The 23,395-nt window shown below is 34.9% G+C and overlaps 1 protein-coding gene across 2 annotated transcripts; it reads left to right on the top strand.

Moving 5' to 3' along the window:
• The first annotated feature begins 8,298 nt into the window (after positions 1-8,298).
• On the top strand, positions 8,299-22,411 carry cacnb3b (calcium channel, voltage-dependent, beta 3b). Of its 2 annotated transcripts, XM_051096735.1 has the most exons (14): positions 8,299-8,601; positions 13,793-13,912; positions 13,991-14,113; positions 14,200-14,321; positions 14,507-14,562; positions 14,739-14,758; positions 14,980-15,060; positions 17,074-17,132; positions 17,324-17,424; positions 17,592-17,743; positions 19,115-19,210; positions 19,333-19,503; positions 19,592-19,639; positions 21,330-22,411. In XM_051096735.1, exons 1-13 carry the CDS (start codon positions 8,560-8,562, stop codon positions 19,619-19,621), a joined length of 1,173 nt encoding a protein of 390 aa, XP_050952692.1. In that variant the 5' UTR covers positions 8,299-8,559; the 3' UTR covers positions 19,622-19,639; positions 21,330-22,411. The 2 variants fall into 2 exon arrangements, with proteins under 2 accessions (XP_050952692.1, XP_050952694.1); XM_051096737.1 differs by lacking the exon at positions 14,980-15,060.
• Positions 22,412-23,395: the final 984 nt, after the last annotated feature.

Raw genomic sequence — 23,395 nt, 5'->3', positions numbered from 1 at the left:
AGGGAGCGCACCATGACCAGCTAGCTGTGAGAGTGTGCACTCTCTCCACACCTCCAACTGAGTGAGTACAGGCACTTCTCTAACCTTTAGCACAACCAAAATTGCTTACAGTGTGTGTTTAGTGGATGCATCACAGACTTTGGTTTGAATATTCAGTTTAGTTTAGCAGTGTGCTCTGAAAAAGCTGTTAAAAGGTTTTAAAAGGTACTAAATATTCACTCACATATGTGGATAAATAACAGCTCATTTTAAGCAGCTTGACATGTTCTACAAAATGTAAATGAATTTTTAAGGCCAGAATGTTATTTTGACTCTGCTGAGGTTGTAACTCTTCCTTTCAATCTCTCTCTATCCAAAGAAAATATGTTCAATATGCTGTTATCATGCGGATTTATATGGAATACGCATAGATTTTTGTTTGATCGTAGTGTCTGTGGAGCTGTTGGCATACTTGCAGGCACTCATGGTGTTTCTTTTGTGTTGGGGGAAGGAGTGCATTTGGAACCGCTGGGCTTCCTGTGTGGGGTCAATTAAATACTGCATGAGACTAGAGCACTAAAAGCCTGTCCCGTGAGAAGAGGAGTGCTTAGTGTGTGTGTGTGTGTCTGTGTGTGTGCAGTGAAGCATCAATGCGCAAAGCTTTGATTAAATTTGATAAACCAGCAAAGTTTTTAGAGGTGAAGACATTTCCTTTAATCAGCTTTATAGAAACTGATGCTTGTTTTCTATTTAACAGGAAGCAGGAATAAAAGTTAGAATGAAGTGCTCTATGGCATTGAATAACAGTGTTGCAGTGTTGTTTGGTACAGTATTGTGTTGTATGCAGTATATTACTGTACAATACACTACCAGTCAAAAGTTTTTGAACAGTACGATCTCTTCTGCTCACCAAGCCTGCATTTATTTGATCCAAAGTAAAGCAAAAACTATTTTGATATAGTTTTATGATTTAAAATAACTGTTTTCTAGTTGAAAATATTTTAAAATGTAATTTATTCATGTGATCAAAGCTAAATTTTCAGCATGATTACTCCAGTATACAGTGTCACATGATCCTTCAGAAATCATTCTAATATTCTGATTTGCTGTTCAAGAAACATTTATTATTATTAGTATTATTATTATCTATATTTAAAACAATTTATTCCTTTTTTTCAAGATCAGAATCAGAATATTAGAATGATTTCTGAAGGATCATGTGACTGAAGTAATGATGCTAAAATGCAAAAAATTCTGCTTTAAAATCACAGGAATAAATTACATTTTAAAATATATTCAGATAAAAAACAGTTATTTTAAATAGCAAAAATATTTCAAAATTGTACTATGTTTGCTGTACTTTGAATCAAATAAATTCAGGCTAAAGAGACTTCTTTAAAAAACATTACAATTTTACTGTTCAAAAACTTTTGACTGGTAGTGTAGTTTCTGAAGTTTGTAATTATAAGACAAATAAAAAAATGTACTCTGGGATTATTATTATAAGTTTATCTGTATTTTAACTATTTTAACTAACAGGAATTATATTTAGAGATTATAACACAATATTATCTGCAACTTGGTTCGCTAAAAAGGCTTTAAATAAGTACGTAAGTATACAGCAATAATATAGTAAATAAATAAAATACATTTATTTACAGCTTATTAAAAAATGCTTTTTATGGTGAAATCTCTGGTTTCTTTTTAATCCAGAGCTTAATTGTTGTTACTTTGTGACTTTAAAACATTATTTGTTTTTGCATTGGATTAAATATACAAATTTGACATTTTATACAATTTACAGTAATATTTAAAGAATTATTTTTTTAAAACAATAAAACCTTAAGGAAATTACTGATCCAACCCTCACCTTTCAAACCATTGCAGTCTTCAAAAACTGCTGAAGATGCACTGCTCACATTTACATTTATGAATCTGGAAGTTTTTGTTTCTTTTTATATATACACTTTATCAGTTCACACATTCCCAGTGAAACAAACTATAACTTTGCCATTGTTTTTGCACTTATACAAACTCATTTAACCAAATTTAATTACAAATCTTTCTCCACACCTCAGTACTTCCTGTACTCATGCCTTACCGTTTTTAGCACTCACTTGAAATTTGGTATGGTAGGAGCTATAGCATCTGGTAAATTACTAAATATAAGCATGGGTACTGTAGATCAAGTTGCCTTTTATTACCTTTCTCGATTCTTGAAGTATAGTTGCTCAGTCATGTCATTTGATCAGGGGTCAATGCCATGGTGCTGCTATACTGTGTGTTATGCAGCCAAAGTACATCTATAACTCTCATCTCATCTGGGTGACTTGCGTCATTCTGGTGTCCATATTCCACTTTCGCTGCTTGTGGTTGAAATACAAGATGCCGTATCTATTTTTATCACCTCGCGCATATATCAGCGGAAACTCATCTTTGATAGGAATTGTGTCCTTGGTACAATAACAAGACGTGTGGGAATTTAGGATAGATGGTGTAATTAAGAGAGACTGAGTTAGATAAGCAGCGAGCTCTTATTTAAAAAAAGAAAGAAAGATGAAACTTTGCAAGATAACACGAGGACAGGAAGTTCTCACCGGGATAGGATGAGGTATCAGTCTATTTGATGCTGGTATTGATTGATCCAGTCCTGTTCTAATCTGGAATAGAACAGAATAGTCCTCGCTGGAACGGGTTTTCCATGCTGCAACAAAACATAAAGGATGATTCATTTCAGCTGCTATAGTGAACTAAACATTCAGTAAGCTTAAAGAGATGAAAATTCTGTCATTAAGCACTCACCTTCATGTTGTTCCAAACCCGTAAGACCTTCATTCATCTTCAGAACACAAATTAAGATATTTATGATGAAATCTGAGAGCTTTCTGACTCTGCATAGACAGCAACGCAACTAACACGTTCAAGGCCCAGAAAGGTAGTAAGGACATTGATAAAATAGTCCACGTGACGGCAGTGGATCAACCGCAATGTTACGAAGTTACAAGAATACTTTTTATGCATAAAGACAGTAAAAATAACTTCCGTGTAAGTTTTAATATGCGTGGTGCTACTGACACAGGAGCGTTGCTCCAAACCTGTAAAGAAGATATTTTGAAGAATGTTGGTAACCAAACAGCTACTGGTCACCAACATTCTTCAAAATATCTTCTTTTGTGTTGAACATAAAAAAGAAACTCATACAGGTTTGGAACAACTTGAGGGTGAGTAAATGAATTAAGTATAGTTAAAATATATATTTAATACTTGATTTTTGCATACAGTAGCAGAGTTTAGCCCCTGTGAGGGCTTCTACCTTACTCAGCCCATCCTTCTGTTCCTCTTGGGTCATCAGTCTACATCCAGGCAGCTTTCTGCATGCACCCAGCAGAAGAAAAGCAAGTAGAGTGGAAGAAAAGCTATATTTAGATCAACGGCACACACAAAAAAGCGTGCACCGTCTTTCTCCATTGCTTAGGCAGAGATGGAGTGACATCCTCACTTTCTGTCCCTCCACTCACCCTCATGATTTTCTTCACCTCAAGCTCTCGCTTTTTTCCTCTCACTTTTTTTTTCCCCTCCAAACTGTTCTCTTGTTCAGGCGATACCTGATTTACTTCTGATATCTATGAGATGTTTTTACTTTTAGTTTAAAACCAGGGTGTGAAAACTTTTAGAATTTGAGGATCAGGGTAAATTTAACTTATTTCGTCTTCTGGGAAACATGTAAATATCTTCTGTAGCTTCTGAAGGGCAATACTAAATTAAAAAAAAAAAAGTAATTTAGGCAAAATAAGAAAAATGTAAAATCTTTATTCTGTTCAAAAGTTTACACCCCCCCGCTTTTAATACATTGTTTTTCCATCTGGAGCATCAGCGAGCGTTTGAACCTTTTGTAATAGTTACATATATTAGTTACAAAGTTACATGTAATAGCACATGAGTCCCTCAGTTGTCCTCAGTGTGAAAAGATGGATCTCAAAATCATACAGTCATTGTTGGAAAGTGTTCAAATACACAAAAATGCTGAAAAACTAAAAATTTGTGGGACCTGAAGGATTTTTCTGAAGAACAGCAGGCAGTTTAACTGTTCAGGACAAATAAGGGACTCATAAACAACTATTACTAAATAAAAAAAAAAACACAGCTGTGGATCATTCAGGTAACAACACAGTATTAAGAATCAAGTGTATGTAAACTTTTGAACAGGGTCATTTTTATAAATTCAACTATTGTTTTCTCTTGTGGACTATATGTAAACGTCTTTTATGTGAAATATCTTATTCAGGTCAGTACTAAATAAAAAATGACTAGCATTTTGTATGACCCCTTTTATTTTAGTAAAATAATTAACACTTTGCAGATTCTGCAAGGTGTATGTTAACTTTTGACCTCACCTATATATTTTCACTAAGGTAATGTGGACCAAAATTTTGACATTTGTAGTGAAAATGTTTTTGTTATGAATTGTTTTAATGATTATAAATGATAGAATTTCTTGACAATATTTAATATTCTTAATATTTCCTCATTTTTTTAAAGGTCAGACCATCCTCTGAGTTTCACATTTTTTATGCTACATCATAATGCTCCTGTATTTTACAGTTTTCAAAAGCATACATTTCTAACTGTAATTATTATTATTATTACTGTATTTAATTTAATTTATTGCTCTATATAGTATTATTTTTAACTAAGTCCTAGTTTTCAATGTCGTCTCAAACTTCAGGATTCCAATATACTTCTATTAAATAATTCCATTATGTTCCCAATATAAGAGCTGGGGTAGCCTATATGAGTGGCCTTGCGTTTGTTTTCAATCTCATCCACTTGTGAGCATGTGTATTAAGTGTAGCCTATAAAAGAAAGCACAGCAGTAATATAGCCTCAAGATACACAGCTCTAAAAGCCACAGCGGACAAAGTTGAATTAAGAAAGAGCACATGCTTCCAGTAGCTATAATGGAGTCCAGAAAGCGGTCCAAACAACCTGGGGCAGCCTCAGGCCTCTGTTAGCATGCTGAGTTAATACAACCTGAAGAGGAAAAGGGTCCGTATTCATGAGCCGCTGATTCATTTTCGGTGGTACCGCCCCATAATGACTGCGTGCAAGCTGACTCACCTTGTGTTCAAGCATCATGCTATTGTCAGGAGGACAGTAATGCTGCTGTGAAGGCATCCATCCCCGACCTCATTGGGCGGAACAGATTTACTCTCAGTGGGATCAAGCCTGGAGAGATTAGCAGACAGAGAGAGGTTATCGAGATCAAGACTCCCAGGGAGTTTGTGTGAAAATCTTCCGCTGCTTTTAAAGATACAAAACAATGTAGGCTAATCGTAACGGAGCGGTAAATCCTTTTAGTGCTATAACAAAAGGAATACTGTAACCACTATCTGAACCATCCGAAACAGTATTACACTCTTAAAAATAAAGGTGCATCAAGATGCCATAGAAGAACTTTTATTTGTTTAAATGGTTCCATAAAGAACCTTTAACATCTGAAGAACCTTTGTTTCACAAAAGGTTCTTCGTGAAGGAAGGTTTTTCAGATTTTAAAAAGGTAAGAAAGAGATGGTTCTTTAAAGAACCTTTGACTGAATGGTGCTTTGTGGAGCCAAAAATGGATCTTCTATGGCATTGCTGTAAAGAACCTTTTAAAGCACTTTTATTTTTAAGAGTGTATGTTTGAGATACACAAGTACAATAAATAAGAAGTAAACACTGAGTAACTTAATTATTTTGAGAAATATTGATGGTTACTTTTTGAGTTTTTAAAAATCAGTCAAAGCAGAATCGGCGTTTTGAATCGTTTCAATGATTCTTTATAAAGAAAGTTGCTTGTTTCGTTGCTAAACGAATGAACGTGTTTGAATGAATCAGTTGACTGAATGATTCAAAGATTCACTTATAAAGAAGTCACTTGTCTCCACTTACTGGCTCAATAAAGCAGATTAATTATTGTTGGTGTAGCAAAACCATTGTTAATTTGTGGTACTTAAATACAATAACTTTTTTGGTAGTAAAACCACGGTTCATTTTTGTAAAATTGGGGAAAAAAATAAACCGGAGCTGTTGTAAAAATAATTCGGACAACGTATTTCAGTAGTCTCTGCTGTTTTTACAATAATTTAATGATGCTGGGGTCAAAACACAGATTGTCCTTTTTAAGTGTATTATCATTCATTCACATTAGATTTAGAAAACACTTAATTCACTTTTAATTCACCGTTCCCCATTATAGGGCACCAAATGCATTAGTGCAATTAGTTTCCCAGCTGTTTCTCATCAGGCAGATGTGTTTGTTTGCATTGTTAATTCATGCACAAGTGAGCTTTCAGTGTCGGCTCCTGATTTAACATTTGCATTAGCTTTTGGAGTCTTCTGCTGGTGTCTGAGTTTTCTGCTCATTGAAACAAGCAGGAAATGAAATGATTAGAGCACCAGGGAAATGCTACCATACGGTACATTAGTGCAGTAATCAGATTAATTCACAAAAGGTTTTGCAATTTATTAAGTCATTTAACAATAGTGAAGCAATGTCAGTGGATTCAAAAACTACGATCACTGATTGGTGCACAGTGACAAACTGTTTGACATATTCAAACTGCTTATTAAGCAGTAATAATTTTGCTTAAAGCAATCAATCATCAAAATATTGACAAGAAATCAGACAAAGGATCAAAAAAGGGAGTAGTAACTAAACAATGGAATCCAGTTAATATGACAGAACTGTCTGGCATGTTCTAAGACATACATTTAAGATGTAATTGTTGCTTGCTGCATATTTTAAAAAGAAATTAATAAAAAAGAAGGAAATAATTTATGTATCCACATACAGAATGGCTAGTAAAATATATTATGTTATATTTTTAAATATAGCTTTTTATATATTAATTATTGTACCCAGATGTATACCAAATATATGAGCAAATATAAAAAAATATAAATGAAAATATAAATTAATAGAACTGCCTTTAACAATTTACATTGTCATTAAAGGATTAGTTCACTTCCAAAATAAAAATTTCCTGATCATTTACTCATCCCCATGTCATCCAAGATGTTCATGTCTTTCTTTCTTTCTTTAGTCGAAAAGAAATTAAAGTTTTTAAAGAAAATATTCCAAGACTTTCTCCATATAGTGGACTTTAATGATGATCAATGGGTTGAATGTCAAAAAATTGCAGTTTTAACGCAGCTTCAAAGGGCTCGACACGATCCCAGCTGAGAAATAAGGATCTTATCTAGTGAAACGATAAAAAATACAAATTTATATACTTTTTAACCACAAATGCTCATCTTGAACATGCTCTGCGATGCGCATCTACAACTTCACACATTACGTAATCACATTGGAAAGGTCACATGTGGTTATTTCTTTATTTGTGTAGTCTGGTTAAAAAAGGTAGGGTCAGGTAAAATCATCCGACATTGTTGTTTTACCTTTTTTTTTTTGTAAGGGGCGTTTGACTTTCTTTGCACGTTCGCTTTGTAAACACTGGGCCAGTATTTCCACCTATGTCCCGTGTGACCTTTCCAACGTGACTATGTAATGCATGAACTCAAGGTAGTGCATATGAGCATTTGTGGTTTAAAAGTATATAAATTGTAATTTTTTTTTTTTAGATAATTGGGCTACTTTAACACTGTTGCCGCAGGCTGTTTTTGAAGTCCGCGGGTTAAAACGACCCCAATAACGTCATATTTAGCCCCTGAAATACGAATTTACCAGGGGAAACCCAACCAAAAAATGTCACTCTATTGTGTATTGTATCCCCCCGAACACAGTTTTTAACGTGGATCCCCCTTGAAACGCTGGGCTAGTTTTGAGCAGCAATTGGGCAGGTTTTGTTGTGAAAACCTGGCAACCCTGTAAGCCCCTTTTTCCTTGGCTGGGATGGTGTAGAGCCCTTTGAAGCTGCCTTAAAACTGTAATTTGGACCTTCAACCCATTGATCCACATTGAAATAGTTGACCAAATATGTAGCAGAAAATTACAAACATGAAGATTATTTAGGAGTTTTTACTGATTTGTACAAGAAAAAGGCAATGTCAAAGCAAGTCAAGTAAATTTAATTTAATATAGAATATTTTTCATTTAGTTTTACATATATATAGTCTTGGACTATATATATGGATCTGGGTATCACAATGTAACGAGTTTAGTTTCACACATCCCACTTGCAAAGCACCTGTTTTTCCTGCTGCAAGAGAATGAGATCTGAGTGTCTCAGTGTCTCAGTGTCTCGTGTGAGAGGTAAACATCTCCACCCCCGCTGCAGAACAGCATCTCCAGTGTGTGGAGCGGGAGAAAATGGAGCCTGATTGAATGTGAGAGCAGGCGGAAGAAAGGCAGCAGCGGCAGAGGGAGGGCGTTTGCTCTCAGTGAACAGCACAACTCAGCTGCTGCAGTCAGGGCATCAATTTTGTATAGGCGTTGAGTGCGGTGCCAGTGCGTTCGCTAGCATTGGTGCTGAGGCTTCCCCTCTCCCTGCCAGCCTCTTTACCGCTGACCATGGAGAGCAGCTCGCGTCTCGCTCGACCACAGAATGATGGGGGGCGATACGAGCTGTCTCTATAGGCATGTCCGCGTCCGATTCTAGCGCAGCGCTGCTCAGCTGCAAGGTAGGGATAGTTTGCCTTCTCTCTCCCTCACATGCACTTTATCTCTGTCGCTCTTTCTCTCTCCCTCTCTCTCTTTCTTGCTCGCTCGCTCACTGATTTTCTCCCGCGCTCTCCCTCTCTATTACATTTTCACTCCATGTGATTCTATAATCAATCAGTGCTGCTTTGGTGGAGTGAATGAATTTTGCATGCATTCTGCCTGGGTCATAGTCTATTAATATCCTCATGTAAGCCTTTTTTATGAATAAATTATTCTCAGTCCAGATGCACGTCTTAGCTTTTCGTCCAGCAGACTCATCAAATGCATTCAGCTGCATTGATTGTTTAATTGAGAATGTGTATTACCTGACTAAGACTTCTCATATCTCTATGGTTTCAGAGAGTATTGCAAGTTGTTGATATGTCATTGTGATTTTTTTTTTTTTATAACCAGCAAACCATGGTCAGAATTTAACCAGTTTTAGGTAAAAATGCCACAGATGTTTGTATAAATGTATGTTTATACCCAAAAGTGCAATACATGCATTTACATTTATTTATATACATTCAAATAAATATGTTTTTGGATGTATTATTTCAGATTTTTCCCCAGAATATTATATTCCTGGTCTTTATAGGTTTTAGGTTTTGGACACTACTCATTTGACATAAATAGATGGCATGCTGTGTGTTTTTATTTTTTAAAAGTGCTGCTAAAAGCTCTTATAAAGATAAGAAATATTATATTTTATTATATTAAAATACTCTTATAAAGGTAAAAAATCTAGGGGCTATAATAAATAATATAATAAAAATAAATAAATAAAAAAATGTATATTCAGCCAGTATTCAACCTTCTTTCTGCTATTTATCACTGATATAATATAATGCAAAAATTGCACCATTGCATGTGTTTATTTTGTATTGTATCTATGCATGTTGCATGTAGTTGCTTCATATAGACTTGGATCCCTGTCCTCATCAGGATAAGTTCTGCCGTAACAAGCATCAAACCCATGCTGCTTCATATAGGAGATTGGGAATCAGATTTTGACAATATGAATGAAAATAGGGCAATAAACTGTTTGAAATATAGGATAATGAATGACTGTTATCTAACAAGCCTTGTGGACAAGGGGAAGTTCATTGATTTTACTCCTCCTGTTGGCTGTGTGCTGCTATTGCACCACAAATTGTGAATAGGAGTTTTGACAGCCCTGCATTTGTATCTGCCTCACAGATGCACAACCGTTGTACTTTAAACCTGAAAATAAACACAGTTTAAGAATTTGAAAATTTGTAGGCTACACTATAAAAAGTGGTAACCTGCAAGTGTTACTTCAAAGAGCTATTAATACATGATTTAAGCATAGCTTGATTCAGTGATGTTTAAATAGTATTTTTGACTTATAATTATAATAAATTAATATAAAACCAGTTAATTCAGATGTGACCAAGGTGACCATTTTTTGGTATACATTATGATGTTCTGCAAAATTCTGCAAAAGTCACTAATAAGAAAATATGTGACACTGATCATGTGAACTCCATGTTATGAAAGCTTGTAATAAAGTATTGCATTTTTTCTCTCACAATTTATACTTTCAGAATCAGAATTTAGAGAAAAAAGTCAGAATTGTGAGTTGTAAACTTAATTGCAATAAAGTAAGTCTGAGTCTCTCAACTGTATCTTGCAATTCTGAGTTTATACATTATGGTCAAATTCTCAACCTGGCTTCATGTCAAAAACGTACCTGTGGGAACATTTTTACGCGGGACGTGAAATACGTACCAATAAGTACATATCACTGCAGTTTTCAACAGAAATGAACACTAGAGGTAAAACACTGAGCACTTGTAATCGTTTTCGTACACAATTTTGATTACAACTTCATATGTTTCGCTTTCTGGTGTTCTGACAAATAATGCTACCTATCAGATTATGCTACCAACACTGTATTTTTAATACTGGAAGGGTAGGTTTAGGGTTGGGGTAGGTGTACACGACAGGGTAGCACAAATTGTCAAAAAAACTGGATGTAACAAGCTTGCTCGGTATCTCAGCCGGCACGGAATTGGACTAAGGATGCGGAATCCTTATGAATTTGAATTTAATAGAAATTGGACTAAGGATGCGGAATCCTTAATATTGAATTTGAATTGAATTGAAATTGAATCTGTGGAAACATGACTCACAATGGAAGAGCTGAAAGATGAGAGAAAAAACAAGCTAAAATGGCATGCTTGCGATTGTCACTTGCCAGATTCGCTTTCGTTCATACTATCCGGTAGGTTTAGGTGTAGTTCAGATGGTAGCCCTACGTCATTTTAATACGTCACAGAGCAAATCAGAACTGCAGTGACACGTACAAAACCTTAGGTACGTTCACCTAAGGTCAAATTCTACTAAATAAAGCTATTAAAGGTGACATATCATGAAAATCTGTTTTTTTCTGTTTAAGTGCTATAATCGTGTCGCTGGTGCATCTACCAACGCAGAAAGCATGAAAAACAATACTCCAGTAACTTTGCTTTGGTAAGCCCTTCTCTGCAAGCTTGTGAAAAAACAACGTGACTTAGAAAGGGGGTCTTATTATAATATTACCGTCTCTTAATCTGCACGTTTCCACCATGGCACCGTCATTTTGTTTCCGCAAGCGTCAACGGTGCACCAGTTTTAACGCCATGGCAAATGTTCGCAAATGTTGGCAAACACAGTACACTATTTAGAGTCCCAGCCTAAGAGGAGACAAGAGAGTAGTGGATTTATTGATTTATTTACTGTATATTACACTGCCTTCACAGACATAACCAACTGTTTTTATAACTTACTGTGTTTTTAAACGTAAACTTGTGTATTTGACAGTTTAAGTGCAATAAGACATAAAAGAGAACTTCGTTTAGTACTCACATGCTGTGTGACAGCCGCTTTCTGTGCACGTGCTTCAGATGTGTGCGCTCAAAAAAAAGTTTAAACTGGTATGGCTTTAAAAACACATGGTTTCAGAGCAATAGATATGATAATCAAAACCAAACAAATGTTTTTTAGCAGAGTATCTGATGTAGGAGCTGTAAAGGCACAGCCCTTTTCTGGAAAAGGGGGTGGGGAGCAGCAGCTCATTTGCATTTAAAGAAACATGCACGAACACAGCGTGTTTCTGCTTCCACTCAAAATAGGCATTTTCATAATGATAGAATAAATGATCTGTGGGCTATTTTGAGCTGAAGCTTCACAGACACATTCTGGGGACACCTGAGATTTATATTACATCTTGTACAAAGGGGCATAATAGGCCTCCTTTAAAGCTTCATTTAAGCTACATACAGTAAACATTGTATGCAACCTTTTCTGGGAATGTCTGATGGCTTAAATGTGTGTTGTAAGTGGAATATGGAGTGAGGTGTTGTGGAAACACACTTAGCGGATGAGGTTGCGATGCATTGTGTCTTTTAAAGGATTACATTACTCTATCGATCCAGGTACTGAGCGAAAAATTGCTTAGTCTGAAAACTACTCAGAGTTAATGTACGCTGCGTGTGTATGGAACACAAAGCAGGTAGTGATGTTTATGTGGGCGACCCCTGCATCACTATTACCTCCTATTGATAAAAGTGGCCAAAAATAATAAAAAAAAAAGTGTTTGATATAGTGTGTTGTTGTGCTTCAAAGCCCTACTCTATCCTTCTTTTCAATTATTTCTAAGCCAAACACATGAAAGAGATGAGCATGGCATAGATCATCCAAGAGTTTGTTCAGGACATCTCTGTGATGGAGATGTCTCCCAGGGCTGGATTTTAATTAACACGTTCATTTAGACAGGAGATTTATTTTAATCGCACATAAGAATCTTATCTTAGCCGGCGTCTGCTTAATTATGCTTCATCTCTTTCGACGGTAGGTGTCGCAGACACCTGCGCCCTGCGGCTGCCTTTGATATTTAAATCATATTCTCACTGTGTTCTGGATTTTGGAGGGAAAAAAAGACAGAGAGAAAGGCTGGTCTGGAGGGGAGATCTGAGGGATGAACGAGACGGTAGAGGAAAGTTTGTTGCAATGCTTGTTTACGGTCACTTTGTCTTTTGTTATCGGTGCATTTGCTGATTTCTCTGTCTTTGATTTAGTTTTTAGTTTTAATGCTTTATTGGCATAAAAAATATTTTTATAATCATATTGCTAAAGCATTTGCAGCAATTACTGTATGGATTTAAAGCCATCCAGGATATGGATGTGTTAGTTTCTTCAGCAGAATGGATTTGGAGAAATTTAGCATTACATCACTTTAGAGGTGGGCAATATTACCAAAATCTTTGATTTTATTTCAAGGTAATGATATATATCACAGAGTTATTTTTGCTTTAAATAAGGTCTTTGTGATTTTAATACCATAGAAATTTCATAATTCTTGTCACCAGTGTCAATATCAGTGTCAGAAAACTAATACTAGTCTAAATAAACTAACTAAAGACAAGTAAACAGTCTGTGATCAAATAAGAATAAATAAGTATAAATAAGCATAAAACACTGCATATTCTTCACTGAGTGAATTAAATATATATTTCTTGTTGTTAACATTACAGAAGTGATTTAGCCAAGAGCAGTGAGAGATTTTCTGTTGTTGTTTGATTAACATGAGTAACAGACAGCAGGAACATTAGACTGCTGTCACTTTAAGAGCTGCCCGGATCCAATATACAGTTACACGTGTGTTTTCTTTCTCAGCTGTTTGCTTTAACTTAAGACATCAATTACTTTGTGAATTTAACTGTTTAAGGCCTATAAAGCGACAAAAATAACTCAATACTCCTGCGGCCTATGGTATTGCGTTGGTATTGGTTTAAAATCACTTGTTTTTAAACCGTAATGCTTAAAAACATGTGCAAACGATAGGTTTTTGTGACCACTTAGAACAGCAACGTCACGTGAGCATGTCACTGCGATAGAGATGATCGTCCAAAATCTCTTCTGGTTGACAAATTAGTAGTGGTTAATCATGTCTACCGGTATATCGCCCACCCCTACATGACTTACTCACCAATAGATGCTTCACAGTGAATGGGTGCCGTCAGAATGAGAGTCCATAGCTACAGCTACAGACCCACTGTAACTGACAAAGAAGTAGAAAAGGCATTAAAAATAACAATGAATAAACGTAACCATAATGAAATATGAAAGATTAACACTCACATTGGACCTCTTGTCCTTTTTTCGCAGAGTTCTGCTGATTCCTACACGAGTAGACCATCGGATTCCGACCTGTCCCTGGAGGAGGACAAGGAGGCGTCTCGGCGTGAGGCCGAGCGCCAGGCCCTGCTCCAGCTCGAGAGAGCCAAGGTTCATTTTCTCATACAGACACAATCACTTACCTCTCATCTTCAAGTAACGTTAGCTGTTTTCTTTGTTTTCTTGTAGACCAAACCTGTGGCATTTGCAGTGAGAACCAATGTCAGCTACTGCGGGGCTCTCGATGAAGACTGTCCGGTTCAGGGTGCAGCCATCAACTTTGAAACCAAAGATTTCCTACATATAAAAGAGGTGGGAAGCAATCAAAGAACTGAGGTTAACAGTTAGCTTTTGTTTCACTGTTATGTTTTTTGAGCACATTGTCTCTAATCCTACAGAAGTATAATAATGACTGGTGGATCGGGAGGCTGGTGAAGGAGGGGGCAGATATTGCCTTCATCCCCAGCCCTGTTAAACTGGAGGCCATGCGGATCAAGCAGGAACAGAAAGCAGCACAAAGGTCTGAACTACAACTATAAAAATATTTCACAATATTACTGCTTTTGCTGTATTCTTTAAAAAACATTACAAATTTTACGGTGCAAAAACTTTTGACTGTTAGTGTAAGTTCAGCATGGTATCTTAGTTCATAGTATACTGGCATGCCTCATCCTATAATTTCTAAAGTGTTTGTATTGTTAACAGGAAAATGGGAGGAAATGCTTCATCTGGAGGCTGGCGGTCTACTCCTCCTTCTGCAGGTGAGAGGTATTTAAATACTCTCACACATTGCTGTTTTACTGTAATGCTAGTACTGTTGAGTCACTTTAATTCCTCTGCATTTTCCTTCAGGCTATATGCTGAAATTGTTTTACCATTGTGAACACAAACAACCTGTTTAGATTTTCTTAAACACATTTCTCTTGTTTTAAACAAGCCAAACAGAAGCAGAAGCAGGTAGGTGGTTAAATTTGCTTCCTTGCTCCTTTCATAGTGCAACACAGTTACTCAAAAGTGGTATTAAATATTCAGTTTTTGTCTGGCCTCTCAGACAATCCTCTGTGAGAGATTTTAATGCTGGGTTATTGAAAATGCATCCCTTAAGGCTACTCATTAGATGTTGAGAAATGTTAGTTAAGATCCAGAGCTTGTGAGACATAACTGTGTGTGTGTTGTAGACAGAGCACGTTCCACCCTATGATGTAGTTCCATCCATGAGGCCTGTTGTTCTGGTCGGCCCCTCGCTGAAAGGCTACGAGGTAAATTATATTAAATTTGATCATCATGGCAATTAAGAGACAGGCCAGTTGTTCTGTATGCAGGGTCCAAAATGATCAAAAACCAAGCAGTTGAGTTTGAGGGGTAAATAAATCTTAGTAACTTTAGTGTTACTTTATTGTTAACTTTTGTGTCTTTTCAACAGTGGTGGGACGGTTACTTATTTATATATTACCCTGTTTAAAATGTAACAAGTAATCTATTTCAGTTACCTGTAATGTAACTGATTACACTTGATTACTTTTCTAAATTTCTAATGTTTTCAATCATTTTCAAACATTTAAACCAGGGAGGGTTAACCTTACTATCAGACTTTCAAAATTTTTATATATTTTATATTTTATAATACATTACAATTATAAAAATAATCAGACTTTAGCGTCTTTTTTTACTTTGAGATCATACTTAGGTTAAATATAGATTTAAAATCATAGAAAGAAATAGAAACTCCAATAACACCCCAACACTGCTTTTAACTTGCACCTCTGTGGAGAATTTACCATCAGAAATATGCCTAAAGGCCTTTTTTCTCCAGAACTCAATGTGACAACATATATATTAAGCTACCAAAATGAAACTACGAAGAACAAACGTTATTTCTTTATTATTTATGTAATATTATAGCATTTATTAAAATTTACAGATTTAATTTTAGTTTTAGTAATTTTGTTATGTGCTTTAGATATATTTTTATTTAATTTAATATTAGTAATTTTAATATGTAGCTGCCAAGGCAACATTTCTAATTTTCAATTACATTTTTAAGTTTAAGTTATTCATGCAATATTTGCATTTTATTTTATTTATAGTTTATTTCAATTACTGAAAATTATTAAATAGGTTTTAATTAACAATAACAATAACAACGCTGGACAAAATCAGATTTTACAACAAATTTATGCAGAGATTTGATTATCCAATACATGATGTGATACACAAGTGACAATGACCTGTAAAAATATATACAGTTTTTATTTATATTTAAATGTAATAAATAATATGTCTATAAATATATTTTTATCATTTAATAAAATTTAAAAAATACTGTTTCATGACCTATGAAAAATATTAGTGGTCAGTATTTGTATTTATATTAATTAAACAATATTTATTTAATTCTATTTAGCATAATTCTATTGATAACACTTTATAATGAGGTGTCATTTGTTAATATTGTATATAACTAACATGAATGAAAAATGAGCAATACATTTATTACACAATTTATTAATCTTTGTTAATGTTAGTTAATAAAAATACAGTTCACAGTACATTAACTAATGTTAACAACTTGTGATTTTAATAATTGCTGAAATTAACATAAACTAAGATTAATAAATGCTGTAGAAGTATTGTTCATTCTTAGTTCATGTTCATGTAGTTAACTAAGGTTATCTAATGAAACTTATTGTAAAGTGTTACCATTATATTTAATAAAAAAAATTGCAAAACAGTTTCATAGCCTATGAAAAATAATTATAGTCTGTAAATTCTCATAATTCATGCACTGTATTGGCAGGCATGGCAAAAAGCTCATTTTGGATCCTGTTGTATATGACTGCTCAGGCAGTGTAAGATACTTTCTTTTAATGTGTGAGAGGATTCACGAATGTAAAATATTTAAGTCCAGCTGTGACATGGTGTTCTGGACACATTTGTCAGTCAGCTCCTTAACAAAGACACCAGGGACCTGCTTCCCCTGCTGACTCTCTACCCTCTATTTCTGGAGTCATTCATTTTTCACCCCTGCATCTAAGTAAAACCACATTACCTCATCCAAACCATATTATCCTCATACACGACTCTTCTTCCAAATCCCCTGCTTAGGACTCCTTGTTTTCCCCCTACGATCCTCAGACAACAAAATCACTGGGTGGATGTTAACACTATTAATAGCTCGGGACCTAAATTACCTCAGATTGACAAGTTAATTACATATGAAACGTTTCTGGCTGAATGCAGTATGAGTGTTTTCTCACAATCTTCTGATGCAGGTGACTGATATGATGCAGAAAGCCTTGTTTGACTTCCTGAAACACAGGTTTGATGGGAGGTGAGTGTAGAAACTGTTTGTTTAACTGGTTTAGAGCTTACATGTGAAAGCTCTAATCTCTTAAAGGAACAGTTCACCCAAAAATCATTTACCTACACTCTTTCCTCTGTATAGTGTCAATACTTCTAGTGTTCTATATTAAGCTGTATCTGAAAGTGTATTTTTGTATTTGCTATGTGGTTTCATGGCAGGATTTCTATCACAAGGGTGACTGCAGATCTGTCTCTGGCCAAGAGGTCTGTATTGAACAAGAAAGCTATCATGGAGAGGTCGAACACACGCTCCAGTCTGGGTGAGTGACAACATAACCACGTACAGCTAAATAGTGCATTAAAATAAATTTAAAAAACCATAAATAATATGTAAGTATTTTTGTGTGAAGGACCTAATATGGGATCATTTGTCATTTCATTATTAATATGGCTCCTGTTATCATGCCTGTCTCTTTCTCTCTCTCAGCGGAGGTGCAGAGTGAGATTGAAAGAATATTTGAACTGGCTAAAAGCCTGCAGTTGGTGGTCTTGGATGCAGATACTATCAACCACCCCGCACAGCTTCTCAAGACCTCTCTCGCCCCCATCATTGTCTATGTCAAAGTGTCCTCTCCAAAGGTACAACAATATTTACCAGTCAATTAATCACTTTCTCCTAAAAAAACTTATCCATTTACAGATTTATATTAATTTTCACCCAAAAATGAAAATTTTGTCATTTATTTCTGACATGGAAAAGAACAAATAGTTGCTGTTGCTGTCTATGGAAAGTCAGAAAACGCTCAGATTTTATAAAAAATATCTTAATTTGTGTTTTAAAGATGAACAAAGGTCTTACAAGTTTGGAACGTCATGAGGGTGACTAATTAATGACAGAATTTTCATTTTTGGGTGATCTATCCCTTTAAGTAATATACAGTTGAGGTCTGCAAAATTGTAAATATTTTACCAAAATAAGAGGGATCATGGGATATTTAGTACTGTCCTGAATAAGATATTTCACATAATAGATGTTTAAATGCAGTCCACAAAAGAAAACAATAGTTTCAAAAATTTACATATGCTTACATACGATTGTTAATACTGTGTTGTTACCTAAATGTTCCATAGCTGTTTTTTTGTTTAAATGTTCCATAGCTGTTTTTTCCTCACACTGAGGACAACTGAGGGACTCATGTGCAACTACTACAGAAGGTTCAAACGCTCACTGATGCTCCAGAAAGAAAACCATGCATTAAGAGCCAGGGGTGTAAACTTTTATACAGAATGAATTTTTCTTATTTTGCCTAAATATCTTTTTTTTTGTCATTTGGTGCTGCTCTTTAGAAGCTTCAGAAGACACTTACATGTTTCCCAGAAGACAAAATAAGTTACATTTACCCTGATTTTCAAATTCAAAATGTTTTCATCCGCTGGATCTTAATGCATTGTGTTTCCTTCTGGAGCACCAGTGAGCGCTTGAACCTTCTGTAATAGTTGCATTTGAGTCCCTCAGTGTGAAAAGATGGATAATCATACAGACACTGTTGGAAAGGATTCAAATACACAAAAATGCTAAAAAACCAAAGAATTTGTGGAACCTGAAAAATTTTTCTGAAGAACAGCAGGCAGTTTAACTGTTCAGGGACTTAAAAAGGGACTCATGAACAACTATCACTAAACAAAAAAACACAGCTGTGGATCATTCAGGTAACAACACAGTATTAAGAATCAAGTGTATGTAAACTTTTGAACAGGGTCATTTTTTATAAATTCAACTATTATTTTTTCTTGTGGACTATATGTAAACATCTTTTATGTGAAATACCTTATTCAGGTTAGTACTACATAAAAAATAACATGCATTTTGTACGATCCCTCTTATTTTGGTAAAAATTCTGCAAGGTGTATGTAAACTTTTTACCTCAACTGTAGGTAGGTTCAGATCTCCCTGAAGCATTGCTCCTTCTTTTGTCCCTCATTTTCTCAGTGTCACTCATTCTACCCCAGGTTCTTCAAAGACTCATTAAGTCTAGAGGGAAATCTCAAAGCAAACATCTCAATGTGCAAATGATGGCTGGAGATAAACTAGCACAGTGCCCACCAGTGAGTCCCAGTGCAGCACACACATTCAGCTCGCGTTATCATACATTACGCCGAAGCAACAAGTGCACAGATGCAATATCCTGCACTAATACTGTTTATTTTCACTGTTTGTCTTGCATTAGGAAATGTTTGATGTTATACTGGATGAGAATCAGTTAGAGGACGCCTGCGAACATTTGGCCGAATATTTAGATATATACTGGCGTGCCACTCACCTGCCAGGCTCCGCTCCCTTGAACCCTTTAGTGGAGCAAAATGTAGTAACACCACCCTCAGCCAACTCTAGCCAACAGGTGAGTGTTTTAATGTTAACTGCATGACCACCACTTGTTGTGATGAAGCTTAAGTTATCTTAAATGGTCTCTCATCCTCTTTCTCCAGTTCTCAGAGACGCAGGAGCTAATTGAATGAGCACTATCACAAATAAGGGTAAGTGTTGGATTGATTTTCATCTATGTCAGTTAAGAATGTTATTGTGAATGTGTATTTCCCTTATTTTGCATATATTAATTATAAATATTTATTTAAAAATAATGTTAAATGTGCACTTGCTTATTTTTATTTCATTAATAATAATATACACATAAAGAAATGAAAAGTTTCACAATGTAACTGTTTTATTTTATATGCATTTTCCCTTTTTTTTACTACTCACTTCACTATAATATCTTGGTAGCCCCCCATTATTACACTTTTGTATAAATGGACATTTCTACAGTGGCATCTGTAACCAGCGTTATTTATATGGAAATAAATAATAAAATAGAAAAATACTAAATATAAAATTTTTAAAAAGTTATTGCGACTTTTTGTCTCAAAATTCTGACTTTTTTCTTAGAATTGCATGATACAAACTTGCAATTCAGATTTTTTTCTCAGAATTGTGAGATATAAACTCACAAGACATTGAAAGACATTGAGTTATCTCGCGATTCTGACTTTTTTCTCACAAATGCGAGTTTGTATCCAGCAATTTTGGGTTTTTCATGTAATTCTAACTTTTTTGGTCAGAATTGTGAGATAAACTTGCAATTGCAAGTTATAAAGTCCAATTTTGTGGAAAAAAAGACTTGCAAGTGTATATCTCACAATTCTAATTTAAATCGCAATTGCGTGTTATAAAGTCAGAATTGCAAGTTTATATCAATTCTGAGAAAAAAGTCACAAGTGCGAGATATAGACTCGCAATTCTGAGAAAAAGTCACAAATGTGAGTTCATATCTTTATTTATATTTATATTTAGTTTGTATCACTAAATTTACTAAAATTCACACAATTCTAAGAAAAAAAGTCAGAATTATGATATAAAAAGACACAATAACCTTTTTCATTATTATTATTCAGTGGCAGAAACAGGCTTCCATAAATTTATGTACTATTATAGTACTTATTAAGTTATTATTAATTAATAAGTACTATAATAACTATATTATTATTATAATTATTATTTAAGTTTTTATATTTAAGTTTTCTGTTTGAGTTCATTTTAGCAATTTTGTTATATGCTTTTGTCAGTTTTATTAGTTTCAGGTTTATATTTTGTATTTCTGTTTATTGTTTATTTGTGTTTAGTAGTTTAGTAGTGTTTAGTTGTTTTGTTTACTGCTCACTGTATATTTATTTGTAATTTTAGTATTTCAGTTTATTTCTATTTTATCTAATTTCAACTTTGTTTTAATTAACAAACATTATTTTTAAGTTTTAAGGCCTGTTCACACTAAGGATGATAACTATAAAGATAACACTAAAGATAGTTCTAAAAATCATTTTCCATATTAAAGAATATCAGAGTCCACAGCACAGCTATAGCAATAAAGACAGAGAATCACTTGCAGAACAATTTTTTCCAGTTGATGAACAATAAACAACATTGACACGCAATCAGAATCAATCCTGCTATCACAAGCTCAAGAATGTAAAGCATCAGACGAGTGTGCGCTTAGAATAAACAGATGATATCCTCCACTGGTGTGGACGCTAATATAATTATCTTTATAGTCATCGTTCTTGCTTTGATTGGGTCTTTAGTCATATTTAATGACAGCACTGTAAATAAAAAATGTGTCCAGCGTGTTTAACCATAATGCTCACTTCCTCCACTGCTTTCTGGTTGTTATAGAGTGACACAGAACATTCCAGAAAGACCCCCAGAAAATTCCTCAAAGGCCAGCCACTCACTGCCCCAGAATGAGACGGGGCTCAGAGCAGCTGCCCCCCTGATGAGAAAGAGGAGGAACGGAGGGTGGAGAATGAGATGAGGGTCAGCGGAGAAGTGGACCAATCCCAGCCTCACTGACAGTGACAACACACACCCTCCCCTGCACTAACACATGTGTCGTCCTTTACATCTCAGGACCACCCTGCTGCAGGCCTTCAGCCAAAACACACACACAGGTATACACACATTCAACTGGTCTGAACATCCCTGCTGAGCCCCATGCTGAGATCAACAGGGGTTTCCCTCAACCCCTTGGTGGTACCGTCTGTCCGCCAGGTTCTGCCAGCCTGACTCTCATCTCTGGGGTGAGGCTGGCACTGGCATCAGAGCATCCATACAATGCCCTCACAAAGAAGGGCACCTCATGCTACTAACATCCAATCCGCTCACTCAGTCTTCACCTCCTGCATCGTTTTTGTTTTATTTATACCTTTTGCACAATACACTTAATTTCAATCAATCGTCAAATACAATTTACTCACAATTAATAACCCAAAAGGCTTTATGTAGCACAACCCTCAAATGACTAATTCATATACTGAAATCACACTTGGGACTTTTTGTAACTGAAAACGTTTTTATTTTTACATTATGTGCTGTTCTACTGTTCTTGTGCTTTTTCATCATATTTACTGGAAACTTTAAGTTTACGTTAACCAGGGTAAATCAGCTAGTAACTAATCAGTATTTCCAATCACACTGCACCTCTTCAGATCAATGAAAAGCAGACCACATGAATGTTTGTACATCTTTTGCCTAGATCTCAGTATTGCACTAAACAGCCTAACATGTTACTTATTTTGTCTATCAGTGGTTCTCAACTGAGACCTCGCAGTTCTGACACCGACAGCAGGTGATAAAACTATGCTAAATGCTCAGAATAAAATGCAACTAATATTATTATCTCGCATAGTTAGGATGACAAGAGAGAAAATTAAACGTCTAATCAAGCTAGATGTAACCCTGGACCACAAAACCAGTCGTTAGTAGCACGGGTATATTTGTAGCAATAGCCAACAATACATTGCATGGTTCAAATAATAACTGATTTATCTTTTATGCCAAAAATCATTAGGACATCAAGATCTTGTTCCATGAAGTTATTTTGTAAATTTCCTACTGTAAATATATCAAAACTTAATTTTTTAATAGTAATATGCATTGCTAAGAACCTCATTTGGACAACTTTAAAGGTGATTTTCTCAATATTTAGATTTTTTTGCACCCTAACCATACATCAATGGAAAGCTTATTTGTTCAGCTTTAGTGAGGTATAAATCTCAGTTTTTGTGGTCCAAGGTCACATATGGCATTTTGATGCATGTTCACCTATACATACCAATATGGATACACTGAATGACATCCTCTCATCCTAAAAAACATTTACAAACTGAGAAAATATTACTCAAAATATTAAACTTCACTTGTAATACGAAAATGAAACGATTTGTGCCCCAATGTTTTTATCTATTAATTTAGATGATTTAAATTATTTTAGGTTATTTGTTTATATTTGAATTTGTATTATTAATGTTTTATTTTTAATATAAACACATTTTAATGTGATTTAAAGAACTTTTTTAAATTTCTTTTGTGCAATAAACTATTTTGGTGCTGTGTTGGGTCAGTTAAAGTCTGTGTAAAGCCAATTAAAAGAATTGTTGCTAAACACATTATAAATGTAAATTTTATTTACTTAAAATAATACATTTATAATGTGTTATAAATGTAAATAAATGTGTTATTTTATTTACTTGGCGTTTTTTTGTCATTCAGATTTGGCTAATAACAGCTTAAACACATTTTTCTGTGGTGTGACAAACTCAGAACACAATTAATATTGCTCTACACAGACTTTAAAGAAAAAACAGTTTAGAACCTCTGCTCTATACTATTGGTTTGAATTACAGTGTCATCTAGTGGTTTTGTTTGAAACTTTACAAAAGTGAGACCCTTGCAAACTACTT

This window comes from Labeo rohita, chromosome 23 (genome assembly GCF_022985175.1).
Source record: "Labeo rohita strain BAU-BD-2019 chromosome 23, IGBB_LRoh.1.0, whole genome shotgun sequence".
In the NCBI taxonomy this organism is placed as follows: domain Eukaryota; kingdom Metazoa; phylum Chordata; class Actinopteri; order Cypriniformes; family Cyprinidae; genus Labeo; species Labeo rohita.
Note: the sequence above shows the minus strand (reverse complement) of the source record. Positions and strands in the feature narration are given on the sequence as shown.

Bases quoted from the DNA above. Each gene is read 5' to 3' on its own strand.
- cacnb3b (XM_051096735.1), top strand. From the start codon at position 8,560: ATGTCCGCGTCCGATTCTAGCGCAGCGCTGCTCAGCTGCAAG. The intron at 14,563-14,738 runs GTGAGAGGTATT...GTTTTAAACAAG, and splicing joins GTCTACTCCTCCTTCTGCAG to CCAAACAGAAGCAGAAGCAG. The intron at 19,504-19,591 runs GTGAGTGTTTTA...CTCTTTCTCCAG, and splicing joins CAGCCAACTCTAGCCAACAG to TTCTCAGAGACGCAGGAGCT.